Genomic DNA, 22892 nt, shown 5'->3' on the forward strand with positions numbered 1-22892 from the left:
GACACTACACTACACACACATACCACTCACTGTATTTGTAAATACGGTCCTGTGTGACATAGCAGTAACACATTCATTATCTATACTGTATATCATATTGTGTACATATCAGGCTATTAATATGGATACTACCTATACTATTATTATTATCATTAGTCATTAGTATTTATTTTACTCCTATTATTGTTATTGATCACTGTACTGCAATGTTGTGGGAGCTAGTATAACTTTTTATATCTGCTGTAAAGAGTGTATGTGACCAAGAAAATGTTATGTGTTGGCACACACACACACACACACACACACACACACACACACACACACACACACACACACACACACACACACACACACACTGCTGCTTTAGCATACACTATGTATTCAACTGCATTACCAAGACACTACACTACACACACATACCACTCACTGTATTTGTAAATACGGTCCTGTGTGACATAGCAGTAACACATTCATTATCTATACTGTATATCATATTGTGTACATATCAGGCTATTAATATGGATACTACCTATACTATTATTATTATCATTAGTCATTAGTATTTATTTTACTCCTATTATTGTTATTGATCACTGTACTGCAATGTTGTGGGAGCTAGTATAACTTTTTATATCTGCTGTAAAGAGTGTATGTGACCAAGAAAATGTTATGTGTTGGCACACACACACACACACACACACACACACACACACACACACACACACACACACACACACACACACACACACACACACACACACACACTGCTGCTTTAGCATACACTATGTATTCAACTGCATTACCAAGACACTACACTACACACACATACCACTCACTGTATTTGTAAATACGGTCCTGTGTGACATAGCAGTAACACATTCATTATCTATACTGTATATCATATTGTGTACATATCAGGCTATTAATATGGATACTACCTATACTATTATTATTATCATTAGTCATTAGTATTTATTTTACTCCTATTATTGTTATTGATCACTGTACTGCAATGTTGTGGGAGCTAGTATAACTTTTTATATCTGCTGTAAAGAGTGTATGTGACCAAGAAAATGTTATGTGTTGGCACACACACACACACACACACACACACACACACACACACACACACACACACACACACACACACACACACACACACACACACACACACACACACACACACACACACACACACACACCTACACACACACACACTCCTCGTGTCACATTGAGGCTACAAATGCATCCATCCGCTTTAACGATCAGGCCATCATAACCTTTCCAGACAATATCATATTGTTTGCCTTTAGGTCAGCTATCAGCATAGCCAGCTTCAAAGGAGCTGTGATAGGGTAGGTATTGTTCCCTGGGACCTTAGACCCCCCAGGTTCAGCTTGAGGTGGTGATCCGTCATCCACACTGATATGTCTCCGTAGGCACATTCATGTCCCCCCCCCCCCCCCCCCCCCCCCCCAAGTATCTCTGCCTGCATCCCAAATAGCACCCTATTCTATATATATATATTGCACTACTTTTGACCAGGGCCCTATCAGCCCTGGTCAAAAGTAGTACGCTATATAGGGTGCTATTTGGGACGTAATCTCTAACTCCTGGGATGGAGTGGGCTTTGCAGCTTGCTCTCTCTTTCCCTCTTTAATCCTTTTCAATCGGGTGCATATTCAATGGAGCTCCAGTGGTGCATTTGTAAATGTCAGCCGTTAGTGAACAACTTATGTCCCTCTCACCTTTAGAGCGAAATGGGCTGGAGCAAGGCAGGTAGTCAGAGAGAGGTGAGAGGTGAGCAGAGGGACGAGGAGGATGAAGAGAGGGAGAAGGAGAGGTGGTAGAATTTATCGTACGGGACTTCTCTCTGGCCATGTGATTAACTCCAGGTCACACACAGTCTCACTCCTCTCTTGTATTCCTTTCATCCACCAATCTCTCTTTTGCCCATGTGCCCAAGCTTCAGAGGTGAGTGTACATAAGCATATCTCTTTCAGACGCCACTTCCCTCCTCCTCTCTTCCGCCTTTCCATTCCATTCCTCATGCTTCACCTCATCGCCCTCTTTCCCCTCCTCGACTTTGTCTTCCTCCCCTCTCTCTGACATCTTTGTCGTCACCTTGTCTTCATGCCGGAGTGGAGAGAGGAGAAACGTGTGAAGGGAATCTACGGCAGCGCAGGTCCCGTTTTCAGAAAAGAGATTCTGAATGCCATTTCACACCTTCTGCCTGCTCCTCTCACATCACATACAGCCACTGGCACAATCTGAAATGGCACCCTATTCCCTATATAGTGCACTACTTTTGATCGGAGCCGATAGTGAATAGGGTGCCATTTCGGACACAACCACTCTGTTATATAACCTCCATCTTGCACCTGTGCATCCTCTTGGAGAAGGTCAAGGGGTCAGTGTTGGTGACACACTGGGATCTTGTCAAAGTTGCTGTTGTTGTTGCGTTTTTGTGTATTTACACGATCTACAGTCGCCCATGTCACCTCCTGTGGTTTGGTTTTCAAGAGCCAGCTTGTGTCTAACCCAGTCAAAGTCAGCCAATGTTTGTCTTAGACTTTTTACTTCACATCTCAAGTAGGAGTTGAGTGTTTTCTTGTTTTTGTAATGATTTGTTTTGTCTCTCCACTGTGAAGTTACCATTCAGGCGTAGAAGGGTGTGTGTGTGTGGGGTGCGGAAGAGTGTATTAGATGGTTGTAATTGAACATGTCCATGGCATATCGCTGACCTATTGCTAGATGTCACGTATTAAAGATGGTGGTTACCATGGTGAATGGAACAGGCTTCCAGATAACTTTTTTTTTTTCCTCCTCCCATACTGAGAACAAGAGTTCTCTCCTCTTTTCTTTATTCCATCTCTCTCTCTCTCTCTCTCTCTCTCTCTCTCTCTCTCTCTCTCTCTCTCTCTCTCTCTCTCTCTCTCTCTCTCTCTCTCTCTCTCTCTCTCTCTCTCTCTCTCTCTCTCTCTCTTTCTCCCTTCTTACCAATGTTTTTTACCCACCTAAAATAAGGGTGGGCTTTTACTGGCACACGAAGATCTGCATGAAGTCTGACTGTAGGGCTGTGTCGGGTCTTGATATTTTGTCCGGCAGTTATTGTCATGCAAAAGACTACGCTCTCACGGTAATTAACTGTTAATTAACATAAACAAGTAAACACATTTAAGCAGGGCTCCCGAGTGGCGCAGCTGTCTAAGGCACTGCATTTCAGTGCTAGAGACGTCACTACAGACCCTAGTTCGATTCCAGGCTGTGTCACAACCGGCTGTGATTGGGAGTCCCATAGGGCGGGACACATTTGGCCCAGTGTCGTCTGGGTTAGTGTTTGGCCGGGTTAGGACGTCATTGTAAATAAGAATTTGCTCTTAACTGACTTGCCTAGTTAAATAAAGGTTCAATAAAACATTTCTCAAGGCCTCCACACAAACAAGCTGCTAATGCTGCCGTTGGAACATTTACATTTACAAAAAGTATTGTAAATCAATTGAATATACACCATCACAGTGCATCTATTATTTATTTTAGGAATGTCCGTCTAAAGAAACATTATGATATGAAGAAAATGTATTCCGGAAGAACAGAATATAAGTCGGCCTACTGTATGTTATCTGGCTATGAGCCATGCCATAAGCTGTAGGCTTGTTCATTTAGCAGAGAAGATATGCTCATAAGTCCCTTGATATTATTTTATATTATATGATTTATACTAAGGAGAATATAACTGAACGTGGCTGAATAAAATAGAAAGGATATTTTTCCCATTCCAGAGCGAGAGTCCGCATATGAAGTGGCTATGTTGAGCGTAAAAGTGATCATTTGAAACAGGTCCTATATGCTCGATTTAGAGTTATTTAGCAACTTTAGGTGTGAATGATACAAACCTTAGAATGTCTTAGAAATCAACACATATATGGGCTCTGCATGATGCGACTTCGGGCTGTTGAGGATTTGAGAAAGTCGCAGAAAAAGCTTGTGCTCTGTTCCTTGCCGTAGGCTGCACATACCGTTCTCTCATCAAGTGATCATATTTTCACCCATCAGACTATTCTCAATTTAATATTGTCTTTAATAATATGTCAAATTTGTTTTTCAATTTAGAATTACCCATTATCAAATGGGCAGGAATCGGGGCAAGAGAAAAAAATGAATCCGTATGCTCTCGAATAGTGAATAAGGGCCGGTTTGTTTCACTCATGTCACGTAGGCTACTCAGGTTATTTTTTTCCGCACGAAAGGTGATATTCCGCCCAAACTCTGTATGCCATGGGCTCTCCAACCCTATTCCTGCACCTACCCAGTGCTTCATTTGGGAAAGCGAAATCTGTTCGGGAACATCAATAGAAACATGTTGTCACAATGAAGCGTGCTATTTCATTAAACTGTTGACAGCCCCTCTCTGCACACTGGAGAAAGGAATGAAGGAGAGAGGGGAGGAGATGGAGAAGCATGGTGGTGATATATTCTGTAGTTAAAGGTCATGTGTCAGCCTATTAATTATCAAAACCTACAAAAATGCCCAATTACTAAGCTATTCAAAATAAAATACAAATTCACTATAATTGTAGGCCTACTCTGAATTTGTTTAATTAGGCTAGACCAATTATGTACCAAAGATATCTTAAATCAGTATTTTAAAAATGTTTTTCTGCCATGTGTACTATGCGGTAGGCTATGTATTGTATAAAGGCACAATCATTATTTTCATTCAGCTTTTCTTTTGGGCTTGGACTCATATATAGGCCTATGCCTATGCATAAGCTATAATATGCACATGGATGTTTTGAATGAACCTGTTGTTGAACTTCTTTCTTCAAATTGATCATCACAGTGAGGTGAGTTTTAAAAGCACATACTGTTTTGATGATACGTGTTTGATGTGATTTTTAGATTGCATTCGCATTTATGTCAGAGTGTTTAGAGGGACTACAGAGCCCTGAGTATGAGACCATTAGGACATGATAGAGGGACAGTAGAGTCCTGAGTCCTAGGCCATTAGGACCTGATTATCATTAGCGAGTTGGGTACTACTAACATATTAATTGAACCTTTATTTAACTAGGCAAGTCAGTAAAGAACAAATTGGGACGGCGCTGGGCCAATTGTGCGCCGCCTTATGGGACTCCCAATCACGACCGGTTGTGGTACAGCCTGTCCAGAGTGCATAAGAAGAGATTACCCTGATTCAACAGCCACGTAGAATTTGACTGTGGTCATGAATACCGTACTAGTGCTTCTTAGTTGTGTTGGATGGATCGTTTTGGCTTCAGACTTCTCGTCCGTTCCGGTCGTCATACATATCATTTTAATAGGGGTTTTATATACGACAGCTTTATTGAGTGTCTGAGACCTTCCAGACATGGCAAATGTACTGCCAGCTGTGTCCAGTTCAGAGTAGTTACCCTGGTCTAAAATGTATTACATTTCATAACAAATTGAACACAGACATTTCAATTAGCACAGGCTCTTATCTACAATCTACAGTATTGTTGCCATTTGCCCATCTCATCACCTGTAGAATGTTTTTGCGGGCAGTGTAATTTATATAATTGGACTGTGAGCTCCCCGAGAGTCCAAGAATGAGCCTGCATCATCATCGTTAACAGGGACTGGGGAAGGTTCATTCTTCCCTCTGCAAGTGGCCTGGCAGGGGGTCTCACCCACAGAAATAAATCTGTTTTATTCCACATTTCTGGAGTGGAGTCAGAGCCTAAAGATACACACACTTTGGCTGTTTGAAACTCTGATTTTTAACTAGCACCATGTGGTTACCACCCAATAGTCTGTATTATGGCAATATTTGGATGCTGTGCAGGAAGTGCTTCCATGTAAACTTATGTAGTGTTTACAGCGCTCTGTGTAGCTGGTTACATCATGTTTGTTGTGGATGTGGTGATGCTATGTTCTGTCAGAGCACAGGGTATCTGGCTGGGCTGGTTAAATGTGAGCTGTGCTTCCTTTCCGGCTGGCCTTGCTGCTTCTTAATCAATCTGATTCAAACCTGAGATGGAGCTTAGAGAGCCTCTACTGCGGAGAGATTTTACACCCGCTGCTACTACAAACCCCTTATCAGTCATACTGTGTTTCCGTGAGTGTGTGTGTGGGCAGATGCATACTGAGATTGAAAGCCTCTGCGAGGCGAGACAGAAATCAGGCAGCTTTGTTGCCTTCCTTCCGCCCAACATGTTGTTACATCGCCGCATCCGGCTATTTCCAGTGCTATGGGCTCAGTTTTTTTCCAAAGGCTTTGCTTGATTAGTATATTTATTGACCATGTATGTGGTCCTCATGACCCCTTACACCTGTACTTTAACTCTGAAGTGTTGAACTTCGACTCAAGTTGAGAAACATGTTGGCTGACTTGACTAAAGGAAAGATTTATGCAAATAGGCAGTCGGTAGGAGTGTTTTGTTTTGAACAAGAGTCGACGGGTGCAGATGCTTTTCAAGAGATTGAAAAACAAAATGCTAATTCACGGCTCCCTGCAGAGACTGAGTGAAAAAGTGAGGGAGCGAGAGAGAGAGAACGCGAAGGACGGTCTTTTATTTTTTAAAACTTTTGAATGAATGCTCTCCTCTCTCGTCTTTTTTTGGTGAGAATCGTTGCGTTGCGTTCCGAGTGCCTGTATTTTCTCATTTAGCCTGGAGAGTAAGTGTTTTTCTACAGAGGCTGGGGTGCTGCCTTGTGAAGCTGGGAGAGAGTTGGTCAGAGAGGGGTGTAGTTTCCCTTAACCACTGATATACGGTCCAATATTTTTTCAGCCACTGTACGGGAATCAAGATCTGTGGCAACTTCTACCTTGAGCAGCTCTCAGGACTAGGATCTTCCTCCACCGTCTATATCACCTGGTCCCCTAGAAATGAAGCATGTCAAGGAGAGAGTGTTTAGAGGCACTGTCTGTCGAGCTTGATGAGGTGTAATTTTCCTAAGTGAAGCAGAGTTCAGCAGCATCCAGGCAGAAAGGTGGCACTTTAATTAGACAGTGACACCAGAGTGTTTGTGTCGCAAATGGCACCCTATTCCCTACATAGTGCACTACCTTTGTCCAGAGTCCTATGGGGCCTGCTCAAAAGTAGTGCACGGGTGCCATTTGGGACACATGGCAGATATACAAGAGTGGATGGGGTGGATGGATTGGGACTTGGCTCATTGTGTCTATCTCGGGTTGATTGCTTTACCAGCGGTTGATTGGTGGCCACTCAACTCAAACACATAATGGAGTGTACCTCTTCTCTACGGAGAGAATCATTAGCACATGGTGATCTGTCTCTTTCAATCTGTTTCCTACTTATATCTCGCTCTCCCAAGCTTTCTTGGCATGAGAGGGACAATCCAATGCAATACAACAGACAATCTTAATGACCTTTGGGTTTCCTGTCCTGTCCTCAATAGTCTGTAGATGGCCATTCCAGAAGGACATTACTTCCTGGCTGTTCTTTCCAGCATAGCCAGATAGTGGCCGCCACCCTATTGTCTTTGTGCATCAACATGGCGTCCAGCTAGTGTCTTTATATGGTAGCCATGTGGTGATTGATGATGACCATATCCTGTCCTCTGTGTGCAGGTACTGCAGCACCACCATAGAGATACATTATATCTCTGTGCCAAATTTGCTCTCTTTCTCTATGGTTCTGTTGACTGATGAAACACCCTCTCCTCTACGTACAGGTACTACGGCGCCACCATCCTGCAGATGTCGGGAGTGCGGGATGACAAGCTGGCCATCTGGTTGGCCGGGGTCACAGCCTTCACCAACTTTCTGTTCACCCTCCTGGGGGTGTGGCTAGTGGAGAGGGTTGGCCGCAGGAAACTCACACTGGGGAGCATCATCGGTGAGGGTCAGAGGGTCAGGGTACAGATAAATGTATGGATTCTGATGATTCAGAGACACATTTAGTGTGCGTGAATTGATGGCATATTGGATCCCAGTATGCGTTTCCCAGTTAGTTCCACAGACAGATTTGAATGGAATTACATGGACTACGTGAAATTACAGTATTACATGAAATTGTAGTACATGTAACTAAACAGACAGTAGTAGTAACCCATATTCTGTGCAAAGCAGTACACTGTTTGGTTAGACTATGTGTTTTCTCCTAGGAACATGTCTGAGTCTGTCTCTGCTGGCCATTGGGTTTCTGCTGTCTGCCCAACACACCCCTCCTGTCACCCTCCACCCCACTGACCCCTCAATGGTCAACTCCACCTGCAACAGACACCTGTGAGTACTCTCTACTCTACTACTGTATTTTACTGTATTATACTGTACTCTATCTGCACTGTAGTGTACTGTCCAACACAATACGGTGTATTCTGTAATATTCTGAATATAATTACTGTTCATGTTATGGGGGGCCTCCCGAGTGGCGCAGGGGTCTAAGGCGTGAGGTGTCACTACAGACCTGAGGTTGATCCCAGGATTTAACACAACCGGCTGTGACCGGGAGTCCCATAGGGTGGCGCACAATTGGCCCAGCGTCATCCGGGTTAAGGGAGGGTTTGGCCGGGGGGGGGCTTTACTTGGTTCATCACGCTCTAGCGACTCCTTGTGGCAGGCCGGGCACCTGCAGCCTGACTTCGGTTGTCAGTTGAACGGTGTTTCCTCACAATGGGGCGGCTGGCTTCCGGGTTAAGCGGGTGGGTGTTAAGGAGGACGCATGACTCAACCTTCGCCTTTCCCGAGCCCATTGGGGAGTTGCAGTCAGGAGACCAGATCGTTATTGGATATGATGCAATTGGGGAGAAAAAGGGGGGTTCAAAAAAAAAATATATATATATATTCTGAAGGTAACATTGACATATGTACATCACTTTAATGATACATGCAGGAGTAAAAAAAATGTCTCAATATGAACCTGAGCCACCATGAATTAAAACATCGTCACTAATGAGGGTATTCTTTATTGGGAGCCTCCAACAAAATCCAGGTAGAATCAGGAATTCCCCAGGGCAGCTGTTTAGGCCCCTTTCTTTAAAAAAATCTACTAATGCCTTTGAGTAAAGCCAGTGTGTCTATGTATGCGGATAACTCAACACTATACACAACAGCTACCACAGCGACTGAAATGACAGCGACACTGAATGGCTGGCAAGGAATATGTTAGTCCTAAATATTTCAAAAACTTAAAGCATTGTATTTGGGACAAATCATTCACTTAAACCTCAACTAAATCTAAATTAAGCGAGTTGTGGACATAACACATTGATACAACAGTAGCTAGCTATGATGGGGAGAAATCTGTCTATATTAAAGCACTGCTCTGCATTCTTAACAGCATTATCGACAATGCAGGTCCTACAGGCCCTAGTTTTGTCCCGCCTGGACTACTGTTCAGTCAGTGGTTGGCTCAGTATGGCTGGCCCTTGGATGTACACAGAGAGCTAACATTAATAATATGCATGCCAATCTCACCTGGCTCAAAGTGGAGGAGAGATTGACTTCATCACTACTTGTATTTGTGAGAGGTATTAACCTGTTGCGACGAGCAATCCCGTATCCGGGAGCGTAATTATAGCCTCAAGCTCATTACCATAACGCAACGTTAACTATTCATGAAAATCGCAAATGAAATGAAATAAATATATTGGCTCACAAGCTTAGCCTTTTGTTAACAACACTGTCATCTCAGATTTTCAAAAAATGCTTTTCAACCATAGCTACACAAATATTTGTGTAAGAGTATTGATAGCTAGCATAGCATTAAGCCTAGCATTGAGGAGGCAACATTTTCACAAAAACAAGAAAAGCATTCAAATAAAATAATTTACCTTTGAAGAACTTCGGATGTTTTCAATGAGGAGACTCGGTTAGATAGCAAATGTTCAGTTTTTCCAAAAAGATTATTTGTGTAGGAGAAATCGCTCCGTTTTGTTCATCACGTTTGGCTAAGAAAACCCCCCGAAAATTCAGTCATTACAACGCAAACTTTTTTCCAAATTAACTCCATAATATCGACAGAAACATGGCAAACGTTGTTTAGAATCAATCCTCAAGGTGTTTTTCAATATATATTTTTTATTCTATCAGGGGTTCATTTCAACTTTAACAACAGATTCCATTAGCGACAGTGCAACAGGGGTTGGGTCTCTGTTCTTGGAAAGGATGGAGAGAGAGAGAGAGTGAACGAGAGAGAGAAAGAGACCCTGTCTGCCTTCTGAAAGTCCGTGCCACTCTCTGTCCTAATTTACACACCGGCATGTAGACTGAGTGTACAAAACAGGAACACCTGCTCTTTCCATGACATAGACTGACCAGGTGAATCCAGATGAAAGCTACGATCCCTTATTGATGTTACACTTATAATATAATATAATAATAATAATAATAATATAATATAATAATAATAATAATATAATAATAATAATATATGCCATTTAGCAGACGCTTTTATCCAAAGCGACTTACAGTCATGTGTGCATACATTCTACGTATGGGTGGTCCCGGGGATCGAACCCACTACCCTGGCGTTACAAGCGCCATGCTCTACCAACTGAGCTACAGAAGGACCACTTCAATCAGTGTTGATGAAGGGGAGGACACAAGTTAAAGAATCATTTTTTAGCCTTGAGCCAACTGTGACATGGACTGTGTGTGTGCCATTCAGAAGGTGAATGGGCAAGACAAAAGATTTACAGTGTCTTCAGAAAGTATTCAGACCCTTTGACTTTTTCCACATTTTCTTACGTTACGTCCTCATTCTAAATTGTTTAAATAGTTTTTTTCCCTCATCAATCTACACACAATACCTCACACTGATAAGAAAAAACAGGGACTTTCAAATGTTTTGCTTATTTATAAAAACTAAAAAATGGAAATATCACATTTACATACGTATTGAGACCCTTTACTCAGTAATTTGTTGAAGCACCTTTGGCAGAGATTACAGCATTGAGTTGTCTTGGGTATGATGCTACAAGCTTGGCACACCTGATGCTACAAGCTTGGCAAACCACACCACTTCCGTGGCCTGCTCTTTATGTGCTCTTAAATGCTAGTAAAATGAAATGCATGCCCTTCAACCGATCGATGCACACACCCACCCACCCGACAACCATCACTACTCTGGACAGCTTTGACTTAGAATATGTGGACAACTATAAATACCTAGGTGTCTGGCTAGACAGTAAACTCTCCTTCCAGACTCATTTTAAGCATCTCCAATCCAAAATAAAATCTAGAATCGGCTTCCTATTTCGCAACAAAGCCTCCTTCACTCATGCTGCCAAACATACCCCCGTAAAACTGACTATCCTACCGATCTTTGACTTCGGCGATGTCATTTAGAAAATAGCATCCAACACTCTACTCAGCAAATTAGATGCAGTATATCACAGTGCCATCTGTTTTGTCACCAAAGCCCCATATATTACCCACCACTGCGACCTGTATGCTCTCGTTGGCTGGTCCTCGCTACATATTCGTTGCCAAACCCACTGGCTCCAGGTCATCTATAAGTCTTTGCACCTTATCTCAGCTCACTGGTCACCGTAGCAACACCCTCCCGTAGCACGCGCTCCAGCAGGTATATTTCACTGGTCATCCCCAAAGCCAACACCTATTTGGCCACCTTTCCTTCCAATTCTCTGCTGCCAATAAATGGAACAAATTGCAATATCACTGAAGTTGGAGACTTATATCTCCCTCACTAACTTTAAGCATCAGCTGTCAGAGTAGCTTACCAATCGTGGCAACTGTACACAGCCCATCTGTAAATAGCCCATCCAACCAACTATCTACCTCATCCCATTTGTTTTTGTTTTTCTGCTCTTTTGCACACCAGTATTTCTGCTTGTACATCCTCATCTGCACATCTATCACTCTAGTGTTTAATTGCTAAATTGTAATTACTTCGCCACTATGGCCTATTTATTGCCTTACCTCCTTACTTCATTTGCACAAACTGTTTACAGATTTTTGTATTGTGTTATTGACTGTATGTTTGTTTATCCCATGTGTAATTCTGTGTTGTTTTTGTCGCACTACTTTGCTTTATCTTGGCCAGGTAGCAGTTGTAAATGAGAACTTGCTATCAACTGGCCTACCTGGTTAAATAAAAGTGAAATCTCTGCAGATCCTCTCAAGCTCTGTCAGGTTGGATGGGGAGCATCGCTGCACAGCTAGTTTCAGGTATCTCCAGAGATGTTCGATCGGGTCCAAGTCCGGGCCCTGGCTGGGCCAATCAAGGACATTCAGAGACTTGTCCCCAAAGCCACTCCTGCGTTGTCTTGGCTGTGTGCTTGGGGTCATTGTCCTGTTGGAAGGTATACCTTCACCCCGGTATGAGGTCCTGAGTGCTCTGGAGCAGGTTTTCATCAAGGATCTCTCTGTACTTTGTTCCGTTCATCTTTCCCTCGATCCTGACTAGTCTCCCAGTCCCTGCCGCTGAAAAACATCCCTACAGCATGGTGCTGCCACCATGCCTCACCGTAGGGATGGTGTCAGGTTTCCTCCAGACGTGACATTTGGCATTCAGGCTAAAGAGTTCCTTTTGGCAAACTCCAAGCGGGCTGTCATCTTCCTTTTACTGAGGAGTGGCTTACGTCTGGCCACTCTTCCATAAAGGCATGATTGGTGGAGTGCTGTGGGAAGGTTCCCCCATCTCCACAGAGGAACTCTGGAGCTCTGTCAGAGTGAACATTGGGTTCTTGGTCACCTCTCTGACCAAGGCCCTTCTCCCTCGAATGCTCAGTTTGGCCAGCTCTAGGAAGAGGTGGTTCCAAACTTCTTCCATTTAAGAATGATGGGAGGCCACTGTGTTCTTGGGAATTATCAATGCTGCAGACATTTCACAGCCCCAGATCTGTGCCTAGACAGAATCCTGTCTCAGAGCTCGAAAGAAAATGAATTAACGGCATGGTTTCTGCTCTGACATGCACTGTCAACTGTGGGATCAACTGTGTGCGCCTTTCCAAATCATGTCCAATCAATTGAATGTACCACAGGTGGACTCCAATCAAGTTGTAGAAACATCTCAAGAATGATCAATGGAAACAGGATGCATCTGAGCTCAATTTTGAGTCTCATAGCAAAGGGGCTGAATACTTATGTAAATAATGTATATGTAAATAATGTGTATATATATTTTTTTTAAAATATTTTTTATATTTTTATTTTATTATAAATTAGCAAACATTCAAAAAATATTTTATCACTTTGTTATTATGGGGTGTTGTATGTAGATTGCTGAGATTATTATTATTATTTTTAAAATCCATTTTAGAATAAGGCTGTAACGTAACAAAATGTGGAAAAGTAAATGGCTCTGAATACTTTCCGAAGGCACCATAAGCGCCTTGGGACGGGGTATGGTAGGAGGTGCCACCCTGCTGGGGTTTTCACATTCAACAGTTTCCCGTGTGTATCAAGAATGATTCACCAACCAAAGGACATCCAGCCAACTTGACACAACAGTAGGAGGCATTGGAGTCAACATGGACCAGCATCCCAGTGGAATGCTTTCAATACCTTGTAAAGTCCATGCCCTGACGAATTAAGGTCGTTCTCAGGGCAAAATGGGGTGAAACTCATTATTAGGAAGGTGTTCCTAATGTTTTGAACACTCGCTCGTCACTCAACAAACAAGACATACTCATTTAAGACAGACTTGTCTTTAAGGCAGGTGGAATGGGACTGCTGTTCTGTCATTAGAGCTACTCTCTCTGTGAATGAATACACTCTCTGAAATGGGTATGCCCTATGCTCGCCGCACTACACACTCGTGCATGCACACACATGGATGCGCACACATACCACACACATAAATACATGCTCTCACACACACACACATCGATTATTCTCAAGTTATCAGAGTAAAGCGCTAAAGATAGCATCTTCTCCATTCACAGAGAGGAAAGGTGTTCCGTTATACCTCCTCGAGGATCTTGTCTCTGTATGTGACATCTCTGTCCAATCCTCCTCTGTGATCCCAGGCTGTGTGAGCCGTGTATGCTGGACCCGGCGTGTGGCTTCTGTTACCGTGAGAACAGCACGGCTCTGTTCGCCTCATCCTGTGTACCTGTCAATACAGCCTCCACAGAGAAGGCAGCCTGGGGCAGGTGAGCTACAGGAGGCGCTAAAGGGAGGGAGTGTGTGGTTGTGCATAGGGCAACAGGGGGGCAGGTGAGTCATAGAATGCGCTCTGTGTGTGGGTTTATTTGTTGTGCGTTTGTGAAGGGGATGGAGGGGGTTAGTATATGGCGGTGAATAAGACTCCTTGAAGAAGGCTTGAGAAGTGGTTCTTCTGTAATTCTGTACTCAGAGTACCCCTCCATCCATAACATAGCTACTGTTGCTACAGTACAATAACTGTCTTGTACCATGTTATTCTAGGTGTTCCAACTCGACCCAGCTGAGAGTCCATACGTACTGGGCCTATAACTACTGTCCCACCTCCTACTCCTGGGTGGTCCTACTGGGTCTTGTTCTCTATCTGGCTTTCTTCGCCCCAGGTGAGAGAGACAACACTGATCTTTGTAGAGATTCAATGTATGTTGTATTTCACTTTCACTGTGGGGCAACTACTAACTAAAGAATCGCAGAATTAGGAAATGTGATATCTCATTTCAAGTTTGGCGTTAACCATGCATTGAGGTCATTTGGGTTTGATTTGTGTGCTTACTGTATATAAGTCTCGATTCAGCAATGTTTGCATACTGAGGGGTAGTTGCTGTACTGTAGAGCTATTGTATGCCCTGTGTCATCCCTCTCCTTCCAGGTATGGGTCCGATGCCGTGGACAATCAACTCTGAAATTTACCCCCTGTGGGCCCGGAGCACAGGGAACGCCTGTTCAGCTGGAGTCAACTGGACGTTTAACTTCCTGGTCTCCCTCACCTTCCTCCACGTGGCTCAGAGTCTCACCTACTACGGTAACACAGACACGCCTTCCTCCACGTGGCCCAGTCCCTCACCTAGTACAGTACAGACCGGCTAATCACGGATCAATACCCCCTTACAGGACATCCCCGATCAATCAACCTGAAAAGCAGGCCTGCTTTTACTGCAGGATCTGACCTTTTGCTGGACATTTGATTAGTCTAGAGAGACTTGAGGTATCTTATGATAGGCTCAATGTGTAATGAATGTAGTTTCATCATGCTTGATTACTTGCTGTCATTTAATAAGGTGCAGTAGATACTGGATAGTGTTTGACAGAATTGTACACTGTTTGCAGACTAGAACGGAACTCTGCTGTCAGCACAGGAAAACCTCTGGGCCCTTCCTGGCCAAGTCACATATGGTAGTCAGGGAAAAACTGTAGGCCCTAATAATGACTGACAGACGATGTGTTGTTGATTGTGTATTTGTTGTGATCGTTATTTCCCAGGAGCGTTTTTCCTTTACTCCAGCCTGGCTCTGCTTGGGTTCTTCTTCATCTACGGCTGTCTTCCTGAGACTAAGGGCCGGAGGCTGGAGGAGATTGAGTCCCTGTTCGACAACCAGCTGTGCTCCTGCGGGGCCACGGACTCTGACGAGGACCGGCAGGTGGAGTACATCAGGGTGAAGGGGAGCAACTACCACCTCTCTGATAACGATGCCTCCGACGTGGAGTAGCCCTCGACCCGTGTGCCAGCCTGTCTGTGCTTTCGTGCCAACTCACTGTCACTCATTGTCATGCCAAATAATGGCTTGACGATGACAGCCATGAGGTTGGCAAGAGCACAAACAGATCTGGGACCAGGCTAAAGTAGCCCAGTCTAGTTTGTAACTTTGGCCCTGGATATTGTCTCTGTTCTCTCATCTCAGAAAGTGTGTATCAAGTGACTCAGAGCAGGAGTGTTGATTTAGGATCAGTTTAACCTTTTAGATCAGAGTGAATGATATTACATGGACAGGAAGCTTGATACATGTACATACAGCCCCTGATCTGCACCCTCCCCGAGTCCTCGTCTCTGGTTAGCCTCACAGCCACGTAGGTTACATTGCTCCATCATTTTCACGGACAGGGTAGCTCTTTGTAACACGTGAGTTACTTGCACATTTGATTTTGCCTATTTAATGTTGTAGATACATCTATAGTTTGATGAGAATCTCCTTTTTGATTTAAAAACCATCACGTGAATAGTATTAAGCATACATTACATTCATATATATATATATATATCCTCAGCATTTACACATCCATTTTACTGTTCATCTGTCACATTATTATGAATTTCCATATATGTGAGGCAGACCAACTACGATTAACAAAACTATTGCCATTTTCCTCACATAAAACCATATGATTAGAGATACAACCTCTTCACAACAAAACCTTATTGTAGGAGGCCAAACGTCCACCATAAGTGTTAAATTCAGAGCGAGGGGTTGTAATATATAGTGTTGATACCAGTATGCCTTTCTATATGAAACACAACTCAGTACAATATTGTCTCAGCTTGTCTGTAGCATCACAAACGGGGTGTCAGACACTAGTAATATACCTGGGCTCTACGTCCCAAACGGCACCCTATTCCCTATATAGTGCACTACTTTTTAACTAGAGCCTTATGGGCCTTGGACAAAAGTAGTGCACCATAAAGGGAATAGCATGCCATTTGAGACGCGAGCTGGTCTCCATCTAATGATGAAGTTCAGTCTTGCTTTGCAGTTTGTTTAGTCATGTTGGTTGTAAAAGCTACAGTAGCACATGACCTGTCTCTGTTTTCTCATTAGTAAACCTATGAATTATTAGCTTATTTATTCCAATGTATTTTACCCATGATGTCGGTGCCTGTACTGAAGTGAAATGTATGAAGGAGTCGTGATGATAGCCTTTTAAAAATTTTATTTCAGAAGTTGCACAAATGTTTTTATTGATAAATGTTGACGAGACTATTCATTGGGTTACTCAGACCATCAGAGAGAATACCCATACATTGAAATGGACAGTTTAGTCAGTTAATGTTACACACATAGTTGCCCTTTGGGAAAACAACGTCAGAAAGAATGTCCTATTTCGTCTCCATTTTACGTTGTGTCTTCCTCCACAGCCTTATGTACAAATCGCAATGCATTACTCTTCACGTGAAAGAGCTGGGGTTCTCGTGTTCTAAAGGGTCGAGGAGTACTGTACTGTACTTGCTCATGTCATTTTATATATCGTTAAACTATGTAAGGTGACGCCTTTTTAGTTGAGTACTTGAGTACAAGATTTGTGTGTAGCAGACTCTCGTTGAAAGTGGTCAACATAACGTCGCTGAGAATAATGTCTGTGTATTATTGTCAGTGACAAAACCAGATAGATAGCTACTATTGTGAATTCAAATAGGATTGTCTTTCGACTGAAATGAAATGACAGCATTTCAAGTTATCACTAGGTGTGTTTTGCCAGTTCATTGGAACAACAGTATCAATATTGGATTATTGAGTATTTATTCTACATATTTGAGTATTTGATTAGAAATGTGATTAGAAAAGAGAGGATACTATAAATCGGACTAAGCTGGAGGTTCACTGGAAGACGGGACAACGTTTTGCTTTTATTATCACAGATAGTTCGTTAGAGAAACGACACTTTATTGCACATCTCCGTCACAGAGGCGACAACACTGTCGTCATGTACCAAAACATGTAAATGAGATGGTGTCAAACAGGTTATTTGATGTGTTGTGGTTCTAGAATGCACTTTTGATTTGAAGACGGTCACAACCGCTTGCCGACCCATGGTGTTATTATTATATTGCCTTCTTTGCTGTAACTCCTAAATGGGGTCATCCAATGTGTTTATGGTGAACGGGTGCAATTTCTTCTATGTGAAAACAAAATGAAGTGCAGTGTTTCTATTCTAGGTTATGAAGAAGAACTAGTGAAGATTTTCAAACAAATATTTATCCGGCGCTGTATAGTATACATTTGATTATTGTTGCTGTAAACGTTTTGCCAGAATTTATATTCTATCAAAGTAAATATATTCATGAGAATCTTGAACACTTGAATATGTATCGGGGGAAAATAAATAAACGGATTATCTTGCCATGTCTGGCTTTCGTTTTAATGTAGAATCCACAAGGGCATTGTTATAAATGTTTAAATATGCAGAAACATATCCTGTGGTGAAGGGATGTACTGTAGTTGCTAGTGTTGTTCACAACTCTTAAAGGGATACGTCGGGATTTGACCTCCCCTCCCCTCCTCTCCTGTCCTCCCCACCTCTCTCCTCTCCTTCCCTTTTCACTAATCTTTTTTCCTCTGCTTCAGCATGAGCAGAACGCCTGCTCTTTCCTGAAGTGTCTCAACCTCCTCTGAAAGCCTGTTAACTATGCTCTCAGCAGTGACCTCCTTTTCTCCTCTCTCTCATCTGGAAGGTCTCCTCTAAGAGGAACATTCTGAACAGGGTCCTGTACCTCTTATTCTTCTTCCTGTCCTTTATGCTGCAGCTGCTTACCTCTCAAATCTGGATGGAAGAGAGAAAAACATCATTAGGGAGCAACATCCATTTTCAAAATACCACTGAAAAAATACCACCATCATTACATTTACATTACATTTAAGTCATTTAGCAGACGCTCTTATCCAGAGCGACTTACAAATTGGTGCATTCACCTTATGACATCATGAATCTTGGTCCGTAAGAAAACTGCAACAAACTGTACGGAAGAATGCCAACATATACAGATCAGAGTAGATATTACTGCAGTATAACATGTGCTTATTACACCCATTTACTAGATTTACTTTCAATCGATTGCCTATGATAAATCACACCACATATTTTGTTGTTTGCATTGATTTGTCTATATTCGGCTACACTGATTTGTTACTTACATCAAACATTTGCTATTCATACCTTTTACATCATTGGTGACGAGGGGAGCGTCTAGTACAGAGGTAGTGGGTCTCTGAATGCACTCAATTCTCAGTGTTAGTGTTACGACACTTGTTTAAAGGGATGATTGATGGGTGGTGCCCAGGTCCAGCCTTGAGCTCTCTGGCTGTTGATTTTCTCCAGGGCGTGTGCTCTTCTCTCTCCCTCCTGGATCTGTCTGATAATGCTCTGTCTGTCTGTTGTCTCATAGACTCATCTCTGTGACGGGCCTGCCCTCTGGTGGTTGGGATCGGTATGACATTTTAAGCAGAATAGTTGTGGGATTCAGAGTCCACGAGGTTGTTCTCTTTAGACTCAAGTCCAGAAACTGCACCGAGTTGAAACATCCCGATGTTGGACATTTCGAGGTGATGTTGGTGACAGTCTGTGTCCCCATTCCTCGTGTTTCTTGTGTTGCTAGTGTTCTGGTGGCTGCCATTTTTGTTGGTGGACCGCAGAGCTCTGTGATTCAGACAGAGGACGAGGTGGGACGTACCGATCGCCTATAACCCTAGCCTGGCTGTTACTGTCATCTGTAACTACACAGCCTGACCGTCTCTCTCTGTGCAGTCGGAGCTCTCCAACGCTCTCTGGTCTCTATGACCGCTCTGGCCGTTTCCACAGTTCCCTGTGCATTGAGGCCTAGTGGGTGGGGTGTAAGGTCTGGGTTGAGACGGAGGGTGACCCCATTGTTGTGTGTTCCAATGGGATGAGGCCTTGGCTGAGGACAGGGATGAGGCCTTGGCTGAGGACAGGGATCTCTGCACTACAGGACCTCTCTGAATGTGCCTGTGAGGATCCACCCTGGTGACACTGGTGATAATCCTCCACCTCCTGATATGACATTTAAAGATGAGTATGAACATATGTAGCCCGAGTCCCAGATCTGTTTGTGCTGTCTTGTCAACTCCATTGCTGTCATTGTCACACTAAGAAATATGTTGATATTACCATGTAAAATGCAAAGCGGTTACTATGCAACAACGTGTTATTAAACAGTAATTACGCAGACTTATAAGAGCAACTAAATGTAAAGTGTTACAAATAATGAATTTACAAGTCAGTTATGGTAGGCCTATGTGATCTATGGGAAATCAAAGCAGTCCCTTACAGTACATTGGCCGAGGCAGATGTAAACAGTATTATCTGTTGTTTACTTACGTCATCATCCGAGTCGGAACTAAAGCAACCTCCTCTTGGGAGAGAAACTGGGCGATGGTTCACAGCATTCCTTAGGACCATGGTGAGTGTTTGCAGGACAAGCTGAAGACACGTCTGCAGGTAAGTCTCCACCGGGGGTTGCGTCCCAAATGACACCCTATTATTCTTCATGTGGCACTGTATAGGGAATAGGGTGCCACTTGGGACTCGGGCTATCAGTGTCAGACAGGTGGTGAACAGCAGGTGATTTTCGAATGTAGTGTGGAAACTTACATGAGCTGACATCAGTGCAGTTGGAAACCTGTTGGAATACAGACGTAACAAAGAAACAGGCTGGCCTTCACCATATTAACACATTTCCCCCTTACCTCCACCTATTATCATACCCTAATCAGGTCCCGTGGCTCAGTTGGTAGAGCATGGTACTTGCAATGCTAAGATAGTGGGTTCAATTCCCAGGATCACCCGTATGTCAAATGTTTGCACGCATGACTCTGTCGCTTTGGATAAAAACGTCTGCTAAATGGTACTGCCTTATCATCACTGTTCAGCTCTGAAATTATTCCAATTCTGCCACTAGGTGGCATTAGACACCTGATGTAATGCTGCTGCCTGTAATTACATGAGTCAAGAAATCGGGTTCAGGGCCTCGGCTCTGTGGTTCATTCACATCTCTGGTAGACGTTGTCGGTACTTCCTCCTTGAGATATATCTTAGGCATACCCTTCTTAAAATTAGCTGCTGGGACGAATTGACATACATACAGTACCAGTCAAAAGCTTGTTCACACTTACTCATTCAAGGGTTTTTTCTTTATTTGTACTATTTCATATATAGTTTTGATTTGACAATGAAATAACACATATGGTGAAGCTGGTTGAGAGAATACCAAGAGTGTGCAATGCTGTCATCAAGGCAAAGGGTGGCTCCTTTGAAGAATCTCAAATATTTGTTTAACACTTTTTTGGTTACTACATGATTCCATATGTGTTATTTCATAGTTTTGATGTCTTCACTATTATTCTACAGTGTAAAAATAAAGAAAAACCATGGAATGAGTAGGTGTGTCCAAACGTTTGACTGCTACTGTATGTCAGTAAAGATAGATTGGCAAACTTTCTCCAAAAACATGTATCATAGTTTTTAGTGAAGGGAAATTATTAATAGCCTACATAATGCACACTGGACAGTGCCTGCGTAGCAAATGGTACCTTATTACCTACAAAGTGCTATACTTCTCACCAGAGCCCTATGCGACCTGTTCAAAAGTAGTGCACTATATAGGGCATGGGGTGCCATTTGGGATGCACAAGTACCTTCACTTCCATAATCCTCATTACTGCAGGCCCTGAAGAGTGCTTCGTTGTGTTGCTCTTCACTCTCTATTTGGTTGACGGAGAACTCCATTGACTGATTTTTGAGAGAACACTCCAAGGTGTGGTCTTTTGCCCTCAGATTGGTTGATAGAGAACCCCACTATGTGCATGGCATGGTCTCTGGTCTCTGTGCTACTGGGTAGGCCGATGCATACCCCATTAGTCAGTGCACAAGTTATGGAAATATCAACTAATACGTCTATCTTCACAGCAATGGAAATCAGGAAAAAAATAATATGGGGGGGGGGTTGTCAATCTCAATAATGTATGACGGATAAAGAAAATGATTTGCTGCACATCAGGTAAAAACACATCTTTTGATATTTCAGTTCAGTACTCACTCAGGCTCTGTGCCTCCAAACCGTACTTTGGATACTGAGGGGGGTCATGTTCAGCTGCTGTTTGGGCCCACTTGGTACTGGACACTCTCTCCTCCCTCCTGGCTGAGATAAAGGTATGAACTACAAAATCAAATATCTATTAGGTTTCAGTTATATCTTTTCTTTACTTCACAAAACTGTTAATACAGTGGAATGAATGCACACTCATTTGTCTTTGTTTCATGTGTTTGCGGGGTAGAGGTGAGGTTAAATCCATTCCAAATGAAAGAATACTGTTACTGTGAAAGTGTTTGAATGAATACCTGTGGTTGCTCTGAGGTGGAGATATGGCTGGACCTGTGCTCTCTGCTGGAGGGAGAGCAGGCCTGCCCCTGAGGAGTAGACTGACGAAGGGTGAGCCCCTTCTCCTGGATGTGTTGCTGGTAGTCTGACGTACTGGTGTCTGACTCCAGCACTGGTGAGAGCAGAGAGCAACGATCAATGAACCAGCCAAATGTCACAAGGTTGAGTCATTATTTACATAAAGCTGATTGTATCTGTAAGTTCAGAAATATGGTAAAAAAGAGTACTAGTAATGTGAGGTGATGTATTTGTGTTGTCAGAAAAGACTAATCAGTGTGAGTAAACGTGACTGACCTGTCTACACTTGAATCCATCAGGAATGCAGTGCTTTCTCTTTCTAGCAGCCTGGACACTAAAATACATCAGTAGTACAGTACCGTTATTGCAAATACTTAGATGAGCTACTGTTTCACTTTTCCTCCTGGAATGATTCTATAATTTCTTGATATATCTATAGCCATACCTGTACAAAGGCTGGCTCTCCACAAGGGAAAAATGTGATGGGGGACAAGGGCTCATGGGTAACTTCAGGGGCCCCTCCTTCATTGACTTCGGTCCTCCCTTATCATCAGTGATGTGGGTTATCTTTGGCTGATCTGGAATAAACCAAGTTATTGTTGTGGGTGGGATCCTTTTTCAATGTTATTAGTATGTATCCATAATCTATAGATGTCTGTCTGAACTCACTATTGTTTTATTCTTTGCAGCAATCTGGTTTACTATGAATGAAGTCGCCCGGTACATACATGTACTGAGGTTGGTATTCCTAAGGTTTTCATCTTTCTCTGCATTTTCTTCTTTTCAAAGAATTCCTGATCAAATGTGGGCATATGTATTATCATGTCACATATACTGTATTATAATATATACAAT

General features: G+C 42.9%; 1 protein-coding gene and 2 long non-coding RNA genes across 4 annotated transcripts in view; 1 reads left to right on the plus strand and 2 right to left on the minus strand.

Moving 5' to 3' along the window:
- The window catches only part of LOC123994696 (proton myo-inositol cotransporter-like), a 70212-nt gene extending 52238 nt beyond the window's left edge, over window positions 1–17974 (plus strand). For both annotated transcript variants that reach the window (XM_046297605.1, XM_046297606.1), the window contains 6 exons: window positions 7681–7844; window positions 8113–8233; window positions 13942–14067; window positions 14342–14460; window positions 14727–14879; window positions 15338–17974. In XM_046297605.1, the coding sequence (XP_046153561.1) occupies window positions 7681–7844; window positions 8113–8233; window positions 13942–14067; window positions 14342–14460; window positions 14727–14879; window positions 15338–15564 (910 nt within the window). In that variant the 3' untranslated portion in view covers window positions 15565–17974. The remainder of the gene's footprint in view (window positions 1–7680; window positions 7845–8112; window positions 8234–13941; window positions 14068–14341; window positions 14461–14726; window positions 14880–15337) is intronic.
- Window positions 17962–19805, minus strand: LOC123994717. The gene is made up of 3 exons (XR_006831697.1): window positions 18782–19805; window positions 18538–18581; window positions 17962–18388 (listed from the first exon to the last, which is right to left on the minus strand). It is a non-coding gene; the product is annotated as an uncharacterized LOC123994717 (long non-coding RNA).
- Window positions 19806–21985: 2180 nt separating this feature from the next.
- Window positions 21986–22625, minus strand: LOC123994718. The gene is made up of 3 exons (XR_006831698.1): window positions 22483–22625; window positions 22314–22371; window positions 21986–22131 (listed from the first exon to the last, which is right to left on the minus strand). It is a non-coding gene; the product is annotated as an uncharacterized LOC123994718 (long non-coding RNA).
- Window positions 22626–22892: the final 267 nt, after the last annotated feature.

The sequence above is a fragment of the Oncorhynchus gorbuscha genome, linkage group LG14, assembly GCF_021184085.1.
Source record: "Oncorhynchus gorbuscha isolate QuinsamMale2020 ecotype Even-year linkage group LG14, OgorEven_v1.0, whole genome shotgun sequence".
NCBI classification, from domain to species: Eukaryota; Metazoa; Chordata; class Actinopteri; order Salmoniformes; family Salmonidae; genus Oncorhynchus; species Oncorhynchus gorbuscha.